The 12462-nt window shown below is 48.9% G+C and overlaps 5 protein-coding genes across 5 annotated transcripts; 3 read left to right on the plus strand and 2 right to left on the minus strand.

Annotated features, from left to right (window-relative positions):
* Nucleotides 1-1086: 1086 nt before the first annotated feature.
* DEU56DRAFT_827756 (uncharacterized protein) lies at nt 1087-2955 on the minus strand. Its single transcript, XM_041354404.1, has one exon. It carries the CDS (start codon nt 2523-2525, stop codon nt 1533-1535), a length of 993 nt encoding a protein of 330 aa, XP_041203969.1. The 5' UTR covers nt 2526-2955; the 3' UTR covers nt 1087-1532.
* A 1211-nt stretch (nt 2956-4166) lies between these two features.
* DEU56DRAFT_827759 (uncharacterized protein) lies at nt 4167-5890 on the plus strand. Its single transcript, XM_041354405.1, has 2 exons — nt 4167-5447; nt 5508-5890. The coding sequence occupies exons 1-2, from the start codon at nt 4535-4537 to the stop codon at nt 5699-5701; spliced, it is 1107 nt and encodes a 368-aa protein (XP_041203970.1). The 5' UTR covers nt 4167-4534; the 3' UTR covers nt 5702-5890.
* Nucleotides 5891-5970: 80 nt separating this feature from the next.
* On the plus strand, nt 5971-7269 carry DEU56DRAFT_744708 (uncharacterized protein; the record flags this gene model as incomplete). The annotated part of the gene is made up of 8 exons (XM_041349098.1): nt 5971-6024; nt 6076-6192; nt 6258-6420; nt 6477-6503; nt 6556-6649; nt 6718-6856; nt 6908-7048; nt 7123-7269. 8 exons carry the CDS (start codon nt 5971-5973, stop codon nt 7267-7269), a joined length of 882 nt encoding a protein of 293 aa, XP_041203971.1.
* Nucleotides 7270-8209: 940 nt separating this feature from the next.
* On the plus strand, nt 8210-10594 carry DEU56DRAFT_597566 (uncharacterized protein). The gene is made up of 6 exons (XM_041347004.1): nt 8210-8457; nt 8515-8568; nt 8628-8843; nt 8906-9631; nt 9685-10395; nt 10449-10594. Exons 1-6 carry the CDS (start codon nt 8371-8373, stop codon nt 10485-10487), a joined length of 1833 nt encoding a protein of 610 aa, XP_041203972.1. The 5' UTR covers nt 8210-8370; the 3' UTR covers nt 10488-10594.
* A 15-nt stretch (nt 10595-10609) lies between these two features.
* Nucleotides 10610-11608, minus strand: DEU56DRAFT_904014 (uncharacterized protein; the record flags this gene model as incomplete). Its single annotated transcript, XM_041356657.1, has 3 exons — nt 10610-11180; nt 11239-11371; nt 11403-11608. The coding sequence occupies 3 exons, from the start codon at nt 11606-11608 to the stop codon at nt 10734-10736; spliced, it is 786 nt and encodes a 261-aa protein (XP_041203973.1). The 3' UTR covers nt 10610-10733.
* Nucleotides 11609-12462: the final 854 nt, after the last annotated feature.

The following is a 12462-nucleotide window of genomic DNA, read 5'->3' on the forward strand; positions in this document are numbered from 1 at the left end:
GCTGCGCAATTTGGATTTACATTTCACGCTATCATTAATGTAAGCCCCCTCCTGTTTCTGTCTCCACAAAAACTCACGCTACTCTCACACAGCTGTCTCTTTCAAATGGGGCAATACTTCCGTCCATCGCGAAGCGCGCAACGCGCCTCTTTTCCATGAGTTCCGCGGACTATAGTCATCATGGCTTCGTACTTGCGATGCTCATGGCACGTCGGTAGTGCGGACGTTCGCTGTGTTCCATCTCATTGCCATTTTCGGTCCACAAAATGTGACCGTCAATATTAATTGATATTTGATATTGATGGGGGGAAATGACCACGAAAGGGAGAGATCAAAATTCTCGAATACGCGACCGTGTTGGTCAGTCGAGTTCTATGGGCGGCCATCATTCTTTCATCAGGTATAAGCTGTCCCATTAACTGACTGTTGTGGCGTTTTTGTTGATGGTGTTCGATGATGGGTGATTGGATTTCTGATCTGTGGCTGATTCTTGGTTCTTGATTCTTGATTCTTTGCCTCGAGGTTGTGATGATGAAGAATCTTTTTTTTTTCACTTTTACTTTGGAAGTGGACCAGTTGATGGACGGCAAATGGCGGGGGTTCTATATACGTTTATATCGGATTCGTAGGGGCGCCTGTATGTCATGGCGCCTGTCCGTCACGGCGCCTGTCCCGTCCAGGCCAGTCCCCGACCCCGATTAATGATCCCTTGTCGCGACTAAGCTTATGTATTATCAGTCTTCAGAACTTAATATTAATATTGAGCCAACGAGTCTTCAGTGGATAAATTACTGGTTTTGCAGTATTCGGATTTTGCTTCACATAAAGACTACGCTGTACGTACGACGAGAAAAACCTGAAGACAGAGGCACTGCGACCGTCACCGCATCCAATCGATTAAATGCCCTGAGGCCTAGGGTCATATGTTGTACATGGGGACCCGCAGGTCGGCTCGGCCTCGTTCCTCCGCCAGCCCCGCCAACTCTCGCTACTAAGAACGTTTGTGACGATACGAAAGAAGAAAGAAGCTCCCGCGATCGATTTGCCAAATTCGTGGGATACCTATCATTATGTCATACCTACACACTTTTGCAGCAGCAACGTGGCCCATCCCCGCTGCATCCAGGAATCTGATATTGATCTGGTACCATGGTCCGTAGATAGCGTGCTTTTGCCATGAATTCTGATGTTTTGTTGTACCAGATATATGTACAATGAACTCAGAATTCTTGGTCAAGAGTGCTCGCCGCTCAGCGCCTATGCCATGCACCCATGGAAACTGCTGAAGATCTTCGTTTTCGCGAAGAGAGGAATGACCACCTGGGAACACTATGCAGAAGCTTATAGCCTTTCACAATTGCTTCAATAAACTGAAGGTCCTCAGTACTCAGTTTCAGAGCCTCTGCATAGCAGCTATGGCCATCATACGAATGGTCACTTGTTCCTCAAATGCATTACAACTTGTATTCAAAACTTCACACTCTCCAACCCCAAGCAATCCACACGAATCCGATTTGTCTATTACCGATGAATTACAGTAAATCTTGTGCTCTAGACTCATCCCTACCAAGGTTCCAAGCCGCAGACAAAGTGCTCCCGGGCCAACTGCCCCAGCCAACCGGGCTGTCCGAAGAATCGTACGTCCATGCGGTGTCCCTCTCCCAGGCTTCCTCTTTACTAATGTCCCACGAAAGATCAACGCCAGAGTCTGAAGAGCACACACCACTCCCCCAGTTGGATTCCACATCGTCATCAAGACGGTATCCTTCCTGCGGGACCTCAGAGTCTTCATACACATCTTCTGTCGTCTGCGTCCGAGCCCATTCGAATGTCTTCTTCTTCCTAGGCCCGCCTCCAACTAGCACCACCGGCCAATCTCCCCTTCTCTGGCCCTCGTTTCTTTGAAGATCGAATTTCGCACTCGCCTCGATAGCCTCGATCAGAACTTCAAACCACCCACCACACATCGCTCCGATCTCCTCCACGAACCATATCTCCTCCAATCGCAGCTCACCCTCTCCCCACTCTTCAAACTTATCCACCACAGCCTTCTCAATCTCCTCAACCGACGCTCGTTTCCCCGCACAAACATGCGCATCGTAATGGTGTACCTGCATCAACCGATGCTCCTCTTGGCCCCTCGACTTCTCCTTCACCCACTTACTCATCTCCTCCCGCTTCGTCGCCCAATCCCCGCCTTCAATCCGCCTAAAAGCAGCAACCTGACTCGCACCTCCCAATTCCTCATCCCTCCCCCACTCATCCTTCTCCTGCGCACGCCCAATAGTCGTCACATCCACCTCATATCCCCATTCCTCCGCAACACCCTCGCACCACGCCCTAAACTCCTCAATCGTCCACTCGAATTTGTGGTCGTGGTGCCTGAACACCCTGTCTGTGCGTTTTGTGGGGTCTGGGAAGCCGGTGGTGGTGTTGGTTTGTCCGGGGGGGCTGAAGCGCGCGTTGAATCCGTAGGAGGGGGTTGTTAGGAGGAGGAGGCGGGGGTGGTAGGTGCCCATGAGCATGGGTGCGAAATCTGCGAGGATGGTTTCTGGGAGGTGTTCGATCCTGGGGGCGTATTAGAACGACAGAACGACAGAAAATTTGAAGGGTGATGGAGCATAGGATAGACGTACACCTCTGTTGCGACGATACATTCTGCGTTGACGAAAGTGGGGTTAAAGATCTCGAGTCTGCCATGCCAGATGTTCACGTCGAGTGGTTCCCATCGCGTGTATGATGCGTTTGCAGTTGTGGGTGAGGTGTCTTCGATCGCGGATGCGAGTGCGTGGGGTGAGATATCGAGGCCTGCGATGCGTGTAGGGTGGAGATCGAGATCGTGTGTGCTTGAAGTTGAATCGGTGGGAGATGATGGGTCAGGAGGGGGAAGACTTGATGCAGGCTGGCAGAGAACTGCGAGTAGTTGACCTTCGCCGCACCCGATGTCTACGATCTGAGCGAGAGATGAGATCGTGAGTCGACATTGGCTATGAATATGGGTGGTGAGGACTGACCTCGGTGACCTGCTCGCGGCGAAGGACGTCTAGGGCCCATATCCTTCTCTGGAGATAGAGAGGAGGGAAAAAAGTGACTCTGAGCTGTGTATCTCCGCTCATTTGGTGGGGTCTTGTTTGATCTATGGACTCTAGTGTTGGACTTGAGAGTTATCGCTATCTGATTCGCATGGGAAGGTCATGTCATTGGGTTTCGATGGCCAATCAGATCTGCAGACTTAAAGAAGATGTTGGGTGGCCTTTAAATAGATACCAGCCGGGATCACGTTCATGCTTTAGGGCTAGTACTAGTACTGGTCGGTGGCCATGGTATGATGGATGATCTTGTCCGAACTTTGGCACTTTGACAAAGATGAAGGTCTTGTGATGGGTCTAAGGTTATTGTGTTCCGTGTTTGAGATTGTCGAATCGGGAAACCTGGTGTAGTCGACCGACAACGGAGACTCTGCCGTAGACCTCTAGGCAGACCGACGAAAAAGATATAGGCGTGGCGTAGGCCGGAACTCGATTATTATGTGATAATATTAATAGTTGTTCAGCCCGAGCCCGAATAGCCTAATTCAAGATAAAGCCGAGTTCCTTATTCATTCTACCAAGGCCCTGAGGCAGAAGAGTAGATATCCGAGTGCTAGTTTGAAGGTGGTAGGTACCGGGTTGCACACTGTTGCACAACCGGGACCTACTCGTTGTCCGACGCGATGAGTTCCGAGTCTTGCGTAAGCAGCCAAGCTAGTGTACCGGTGTGGATCATTGCAGGTGCATTTTCCATCAAATGCAGAAACGGAACAGGTATGACCTCATAAGATGACTCCCGCGGTAAAAACGGAACCCATGATGTGTTGCTTCAAGCTAATCCTTGCCAGTAAGAGCGTTCTGCATGCAGCTGCTGATGGCCCTTCGAATATGTACTATGCCTTGCCCGGGTAAACGTTTTGGATGATGAATTTTTGATGCGATGAACGGGTTACATGTGTAACATGTTTTGGCCTGGACACGCAACATGTCTCATTTCGTTGACAACTACAGCCGAGCGTCAATTTTCGAGAACGGGTCCGAGGGGTAAGCACCGCTAAGTAATTACTCCAAGTTCCTTATTTTAATATCATAAATCATTCAACCGCCCCACCCTGCCAGTAGTACCTTTGTTTCAGTTTGATCACTAACTTGTGTACTAGTACTCTGGATGTGCGGCGTGCGCTATTCCCTTGCAGATTAACGATAAATATAACAAGGTTGGAAGAGCTACATCTAGCCTATTGCGCGTGATTCATTGGGCGCCAGGCATCCATTTACCGGTACACAACATATCTCATTTTTTTTACCGGAACAGGAACACACTTATAAAGGCAAGACCTCATGTGGGGAAGCACAGCCACCTGTCTCATGAATCCCGAACTGGCCGCGACAGCAATTTCAGCCTTGACAATCCTTAACTTCCACTCTCATCATCAAACACGAATTCCAATCTTCAAAGAGTACAAAAGTGCTCTTCCAACCTCTTCCTAAACAACAAGAGTCTTATGTCGCTCTTAACGCCCACAGAGGCTCATGCCTTTCAGAAATTCCTTTCATCGCTTGACACTACCGACTTTTCAGCGTCATGGAACATGCAACTAGACGTATCCCATGAGCATATGCCTCCAGCCCACGGAAGAGAAGCACTAGCTCAAGCAACCAAAGACCTCATGTCCCTAGATACCGATAAATGGCGGTATCCACTCCCTCACTCTGCTTCACCCCGTGAGTCCCCTTCCGACCCACCGGTTAACCGGCATCCCCAGTCACAGTCAAACCCCCTGTCATTTCTCTACTCTACCCGTCGTGAACGACGCGTAGAAAGCAATGACCACTCCACATCCCATTCCCAGCCTCCCTCCTCCCGCAATCGTGCACCCATACCCCCTCTCCAACGAACCGTCGATCCCGCATCCGTCTCCACCAGAACTAGAGCAAGAACCTTCGCGTTCGAGAACGCATCCTCTTCTTCATCCAGCCAGTCTCCTATCGACCCTTCATCCTCATCTTCATCCTTCTCCACGCACCATACCACGCCTACACCTGTCTCGTCCACTAAACGATCCCCACCACCGGATCATAATGGCGCGAATAAACGGCGGCGACAGTCGTCTGTCGCATCCCAACAATTCGCTAGTGACGCAGGCCGAGCATCGACCCTTCTATCCCCCTCCCAGAAAAAAGCAAATCACATCCAATCGGAGCAGAAGCGCAGAGCCAATATAAGAAGAGGTTACGAGGCTCTATGCGACATCGTCCCTTCTCTACGAGAAGCCATGTTAGCAGAAGCAATGGAAGAAGAAGAAGCGGGTGCGAATGGGAAGAAAGCCGGAAGACGACGGAAGCCTGCAAATGACGACGGTGAGAAGGTCGACGGCAGGGCTGGTCCGAAAAGCGAACATGTCGTGCTTTCAAAGAGTCAGTGCTGACTTTTCGCTTTTTGATCCACGTTTAATTTGATTTTGGATTGTTTGTTAGCTATCGACTACGTCACTGAGCTTCTATCGGAACATGATGTCTTCAAGCAGCGCTTAATGGTCGCGAGAAGTAACCTCCCGCTTGATCATCCATTATTAAAGCGTCACCCTGACGCTTCGCCCCCGCTATGGGAACGGAAATGGACAGGAGGTGAAGCGAAAGATGGTGACGAAGAGGACGACGAGGAATCGTAGGCTCAAAAACAAACTGCCACAGTACGCCTCCGCCTCATAGTATTTATCGGCCCAAATCCGCCGTCTTGCAAGGGTCCAGAGTTGGACGCTTATTATATCAGACTCGCTTCATTATGTATAATATAGACCTTTAATTCGCTTGTTCTGCAAGCGTTGTGGAAGCGAAGCCAACTTTTTGTTTGTCCTGATTAGGCGCGCTACTCCACCTTCTGATCAAGACTAGGCACGTTTCGAATCTAAGCGCCTTGAAACGACTTTTGGATCTTGCAATGGCTGAAACACAAAGCGGCCCTTCTAATAGTCGTAAACGCAAATACCGATCAGTGAGTACACCTAAACAAACCCCTCCAGCCATCCAAACAGATTTTTGGCAGGACGGTGTATCGCCCACCTGGGTAAAGCGTTCGATCGAAGGACCAGGGATATGGGCGACTTGTGTAAAGGGGAAGGAAAAAGGAACAGTTGGCGAGCTGTATGATCTATTTGAATCGGTGAGGGTGTTTCTGTCGACACTGAGTTGCACATAACTAACTTATGATGGTGATGGTGATGATAGCTAGCAGCTGACATGTGGCCCACAGAAGGGCTTGATTCCTCTAGCGCTGCTAATAACGATCGGGATAATAACTCAGACGCGGATGAGAATGAAGACGATCTAGAGACGCAGATTGCAAAAGAGGTAGCTGCGCTGAAACGGCCAAAAGTGGAGAAGCGGTTCGGTGAGTGAACATACCTTTTACCGTGCGTTTCTTCTTGCTGACGACGTGAGGACCAGCCAACTGCCTCACAAACACACAATGCGGTACGAGCATGCCTTCTATCAGTGTTATGCACCCTGACCATTATCAACCCAGTGATTTTCATGTCATGTAAACCCCCTGTGGACCCTGTAAAACTGGTGATGAAACACGTAGACAACGTCCAAAAGACAGGCGTCACTAGAACAAAGTAAGCCCCCCCCCATCCATCACCCTTTCATTTTTCTTGTTTTTCGTTCTTGCTCATTGGACTGACAGATGCACACATCGACTAACACCAGTCTCAGGCACATGCGTCGCAAACCTCCCAGAACTGCACTCTTTATGCCGTCGAACAGTCGCCGCGTACACTGCTCATGAAAAAGGCGAAGACGAAGAGTCTCCAAGAGCTCGCAAGGTACGTCTCCAACGACACATAGAAGCTTATGTATATCCTGATCGTCTGCAGTACAAAATCGAATTACGCATCCGCAACCACAACACGTTAACACGAATGGAGATCATCCAAGAAGTAGCTAAATGCATGCCGGCGGGGTATACCGTTGACCTCGATAATCCTGACGTGTTCGTTTTGGTGGAGGTTTTCAAGGTCCGTGCCGTGTGTTTCGGGTTTGGTTGTATGTGTGGTACGCTGACTCGGGACTTGGGTTTTGGGATATGCAGAGCACTTTTGGTATGAGCATCGTGGAAGATTATTATCGGTTTCAGAAATTCAACGTTATGGAACTTGCGAATGCGCGGAATGAGCCGGAGAGGTTTGAAAAGGGGGCGGGGCGTGTACAGGATAAGAAACGAGATGGGGATGTGTAGGCGATGGGCGCAGGGATGGCACAGACGATATGTATGTATTTAGCAAGGCTGTGTGATAGATGATCCTATCCATGGTCATGAGGCTGGTCATCTAAAACAAGGATATTAGGTGTCTGTATTCGAAACTAAGAACACCTACCGATGTTAAAGCAATCCGATGAACAAACTGTGGATACTATCGCACACACTGATTCGATAGATTCGGTTGTGCGGGAAGAACCGCATATGCTGGGGTCTCCACAGGAATCTCTGATCGCAAGGCAATCCCGAGAAGGTGATCATGTCAATGACGAGAATGACAGACGACAGCATACCGTAATCTGTCATTATAGTCGTCCACAGACCACCCGAGGTAAGCATGACGATAATCTATTCGTCTAATACGTGCATAATTTCCTCACTGCAGGCATATGGTCGATGTAAAGAATGCTGCTAACGTCAAGCAGCAGAGTTATCGAGGATAGACGGACTTACAGTTTTTGTTTTTTCCATATCCCATTCCTCCAATCGATCAAGGGAAGACTACAGCAAGTCACGTCCTCTCCTCCAAAAGGTTAGTAGTGGACAAATATCCGATCGCCACTGTGGTGATCGTATATTTGTCCAGATTATAGGGTCTGAACGGGCCAGGTTCATCAAAAATACGTTTGCGAAGTGTGCACTCCAGGGAAGGGCAGACATAGTCACTGAGTGACTCAGGATGGGGAGTCGGGACCCTGGGATAAAGCCGACCGAAACTCCGCCTGAAATACATGGGGATCTGGTTCGGTGACGACATCAGGCGAAGGACCAAAAGATCCTAGGCCTGCAGAGGGTCGACAATAACCCAGCATATGGGTCCTAATCATCTTGATGCGTCCCCAGCATCCATGCCCCACTGATTGTTTCCTGCAGGATTGCCAAATGCACGACAGCAAATTCATCATGCATTTCGCAGTTGATGTCTCGATGTTGAATGGGCGTGGGGGTGTTGTGTGGCTTGCGAGGCGCTTGCCCACATAATAATCGCATGAACGTAAAGCCGGACAAATATACCCCTAGGCCTGCCCCTGTACACTCATAATCCCCTTTATAAGTGTCAGCTCACTGTTGAAATCCACCATGTTCGACATTTTAAAGCACATTGTCATTTCATTATTGGGCCTTTTCGACAAGGCATACCAATACAAGGTGCTTGGTAGACAAATCGTACGTTTTCATTTATTCTCTGACTGTAATCTCAGTCTGATCCTCATGTGTGATTAGGCTCAAATCAAGTCCGACGATTGTCGCTGGCCGTCTTCCATAGTAGACACCCAGGTGAGCTGTTTTCGTCAAGTGTGTCCTAGATGGTACTGGGAGTTGAAGTGGTTGTGTAGGCAGGAAAGGCAGAAAGCAGACAGCCGAGTCAATCCTGCCATTCTTGTGTTTGCCCTCATGCCATGCGCCACTTATCAATGACCACGACCAGCAATGGGGCTACGAATGTGTTTCTCTCTCAGTCTGGGAGGGCTATGCTTTGTGATATTCCAGAAGAGCTACGCTGCCATATCTTCAGTTTTCTGACACACAATGAAATCATATGTTGCGCGTCGGTGAGTCATCCATCCAATCCAATGAGCTTGTTTCGACTCATGCACTTGTCCTCCCGTCACAGACTTGCCAGACCTTATACAGCACAGTCCAGAACTCTGTTGATCTGCAATACACTATTGAACTTGGTGTCCAAGGGTTGATACCTGTTCATCCGCGGCCACCTACTGTCTCCGTCGCGGAGTGTTTGCGTATTCTCAGATGCAACGCAAGAGCGTGGGATTCCTTCGAGCTCAATACGACACAAAGGCTCTATGTCGCGTTCCACGCTGCCCGTCGTAATAAGTTTTGGGTTTCCATCACCCATCAACAACTCAGTGTTTCCATGTTCATCCCCCATGCATATGTCTTTTCCAAAGATATCGATCTCAGGATGCACATGGGCGAAACAGCGGCTGCCCTTCCCTGCCCTTGGATCATGGAAGGTCCAAAACCACTTTATGACGTGTTTTGTTGCTTGGATGAGACGCAAGACCTTATAGTCTCCGCCAATGTGGTACCCCACATATATACCCCCCGCATCAAGTACCGCATACACCTTCGCACTCTCTCCACGGGCGATGGACATCCTTTGGCCCGTGGATCCCGTCTAGAGGCCGGTAGAGCCACTTATGATATCATTGGCAATGTCCGTAATGGCGGATGGTATGTGGGTTGGCCATCAACACGGGGGGCAGCCGCTGTCATCGGAGACCGCATTGCTTTCTACTGCAGTATTACGATCAAGGTAGAAAATCAGAAGTACTGGTCACTGTATGTCTGGAATTGGCATCAAGGTGGTTCAGCTAATGTTGGCGTCTCGTTCCGTCTACCATTCAAAGATCTGATTTTAGCATTCAACAGAACGTGTTCGTGTTCGGCGAAGACCGCGAGCTGTCTGACATGCGTTTTCTCACTCCGGAGAAGCTTTTAATTCTCTTACGCGAGCCGCACCCGAATATAGAGCTATACAATGTCGAGGACCTGTCAAAGGCACCGCAGCTCCAGGCAAGTTTCTCGCTACCCATTGATTCATATAGCTACTTTCAGTTTCGTTCGGTTTCCCATAGCGCCCTGAGTTGCGCGCGATTCGCTGCAACAGACGAACATTGGGTGTGGACAACAAACCCTGCAGATCGAGTCATAACCGTGAAGGCGTGCATCCCCCATGTAGTTTTTGTGATATCTGCTCGCACATTTTTCATGGATATCCTTCAAACGTGGTTTGATGCGACCTCAGAAGATCGTCGAGTTGTTCCATGGTCAACATGGGGTCCACAGAATTGTCGCTGCTTCTCAGGGGCGGACAACATATTTGGAGGGGGAGGATCTCGCGTTATAAGGGCAGTTCCCATCTCATTTCATACACCGTTCCGGTTGAGTATGATGGACTTCAATCCCTCCGCCGTGGCGCGTGGCGTCGGCAAGGTAGTGAAGGAGGCAATAACATTCGAGGACGTGACAACATATCTCCCTTACGTGGAGGTAGTCAACGACCGCGTTTTCGATTACCCCCGTGCAATCATAGTGGACGAGGAAAGGCTATTGGTATTCACCGATACGAAACCTGAGACTGTGAGTGGATGTTGGCTCGTCGAATTGATGAAGTTAAACACTCTTATAAATAGGACACTATGAATCTAAATGTTGAGGTAATAACCATGTAGTCGAGCCCAACAAATAAATATCCAACCTCCGTATGTACAGGGGAAATGACTTGAATATCAACTGCGCCAATTCCCCACTGCAGTTTGGTAAAATTAAAGCATGCTAGGTAAACAAATAAGAGCACATACCCATGTTAAAGTAAGACGATCCTGTTCCAAAAATATCTTGCGAAAGCCATTCATCGGGAAAGGCGTACGGTAGGCGATTAAAGTGTAAGGATGATTTGAGATGTTTTTTTCATAAAATCACGACTGAGACACCACACCGGGCGTGTGGTGATTTTCTTCGATCACAGTGCCAATCGAGGCAACTGTGACCATAAGATCCTGCAGAGGGTCAATAGTAATATGCCTCATCAGCCAGTGAGGCAGCGAGGTGTGTTTGAGCCACGCCCTGGAAGGGTTTGTATTTGTGTTACAGTCTCGAATGAAGAGACTGTCATCTGCCGACATCCACCACATTGGGAACCGGCCCAGGTGCAACGTTCGGGTTTGGGAATTGATAGTTGACTGAAGGGTGGACGAGGAGACGCGAGGGCTGCGCCTGGGGTTGTAACTGTGATTGAGGTCCCGGCCCATACTGGGATTGGAGATGCGGTTGGCCAGCTGGTCTTTGGACCTGGAACTGCGACTGTTATTGACTCCATGACCAGGGGAGACGACCTGAATATCAACCGTGTCAAAGTCTCGCACCTGCAGGTTTAATCAATTTAAGCAAACCATTGCTAGGTCCACAACTAAGAACACATACCCATGTTAAAGTAATACGATCCTGTTCCAAAAATATCTTGGAGAAGCCATTCGTCGGAAAAGGCGTACGGTAGGCGATAGCAGTGTAAGGTTGGGCTGTGACTGCAAAGCCATTCCCGGGCCCGAGAAGATGACTGTATCAATGGCGAGAATGACAGACAGTACGTGAGAGCCTGAATTAAATGAGAAATTCTGATTTGTGATTCTAGAAAGGGCACATGGCCAAGCATAATTTGAAGATCTATGCGAGCAGCTGTGTCGCAGAATGATGGGCTGGCATGAACAGCGGTGAACAGTAACAGTCGGCACTTCGGAAGGAGATACGCGAGCCGGAGCTGCAACGACCCAACGAGTTTCTGTAATGTGTACATGGTGATACCGCTGGAGCCAATGGCAACAATTGTCCGTTGGTCTGTAAATCTGCTAACGTCTATAGACGCAGCGAGAACTTAGTAAGTTCGACGGGGAATCGACTTGTGTGATTGATGAGGGAAGTGATACGAGGAATTACAAGAACGAGACGTTTAGATTGCGGTGGGTGAGGCTTTCAGAGCACAGGAACGTTGGGTATACGCTAGCGGTTAATTCGATGCAGTCTACGAAAATACAGGCAGATTATATACAAATGTGAGTGGCAATAGTTGCACAAATGTCGGTGGTGGCGACATGAGGTCAAATCGTAGATATGGAGAATGAAAGGGTAGCAGGTAAAGCGTTGGTCGAGGATAAAGAAGGAAGCGAGATTTAATGATATGCGACGGTGAGAAATGGGTCAAATTTGGAACTTCGCGTTTGTTGCGCAATCACGTGCACGTGAAGTAAAAGAAAATGAAGAAAATTACAAACAAAGAACAAGGGAAAGCATCTATTGTCGCGATGGTGACTCGGGCGTCCAGTGCTAAAGGCATAGCCTTCTTTACAAGTCGATTACATGGAATTGTTGCAGAAAATCTTGTCGATCTAGGAGAAGTTGATCAAGAGACACTGTTAAGCGGCAAAGTTCGGAAGACAGCCAGTGGCATGAGGCATAGTAACTTAGTATTCATCTTGTGACAAAATTCATTCTAGCATGTGAGGTCCGACCCAGCCTCGCCCTTGATGTCGTTGTGGTTTCATCAGGAAAAACCACAATGCCTAAGCGAGCCTACATCAGTAAATTCACACATTACTTAGCTTCCCTTTTTCGTAACTTGCCGCCGGGTAGTTTCCCAAAAAGGAGCGGACA

The sequence above is a fragment of the Suillus clintonianus genome (genome assembly GCF_016758775.1).
Source record: "Suillus clintonianus strain FC179 chromosome Unknown DEU56scaffold_99, whole genome shotgun sequence".
NCBI classification, from domain to species: Eukaryota; Fungi; Basidiomycota; class Agaricomycetes; order Boletales; family Suillaceae; genus Suillus; species Suillus clintonianus.

Bases quoted from the DNA above. Each gene is read 5' to 3' on its own strand.
- DEU56DRAFT_827756 (XM_041354404.1), bottom strand. From the start codon at position 2,525: ATGCTCATGGGCACCTACCACCCCCGCCTCCTCCTCCTAACAACCCCC.
- DEU56DRAFT_827759 (XM_041354405.1), top strand. From the start codon at position 4,535: ATGTCGCTCTTAACGCCCACAGAGGCTCATGCCTTTCAGAAATTCCTT. The intron at 5,448-5,507 runs GTCAGTGCTGAC...ATTGTTTGTTAG, and splicing joins ACATGTCGTGCTTTCAAAGA to CTATCGACTACGTCACTGAG.
- DEU56DRAFT_597566 (XM_041347004.1), top strand. From the start codon at position 8,371: ATGTTCGACATTTTAAAGCACATTGTCATTTCATTATTGGGCCTTTTC. The intron at 8,458-8,514 runs GTACGTTTTCAT...ATGTGTGATTAG, and splicing joins AGGTGCTTGGTAGACAAATC to GCTCAAATCAAGTCCGACGA. The intron at 10,396-10,448 runs GTGAGTGGATGT...TCTTATAAATAG, and splicing joins CCGATACGAAACCTGAGACT to GACACTATGAATCTAAATGT.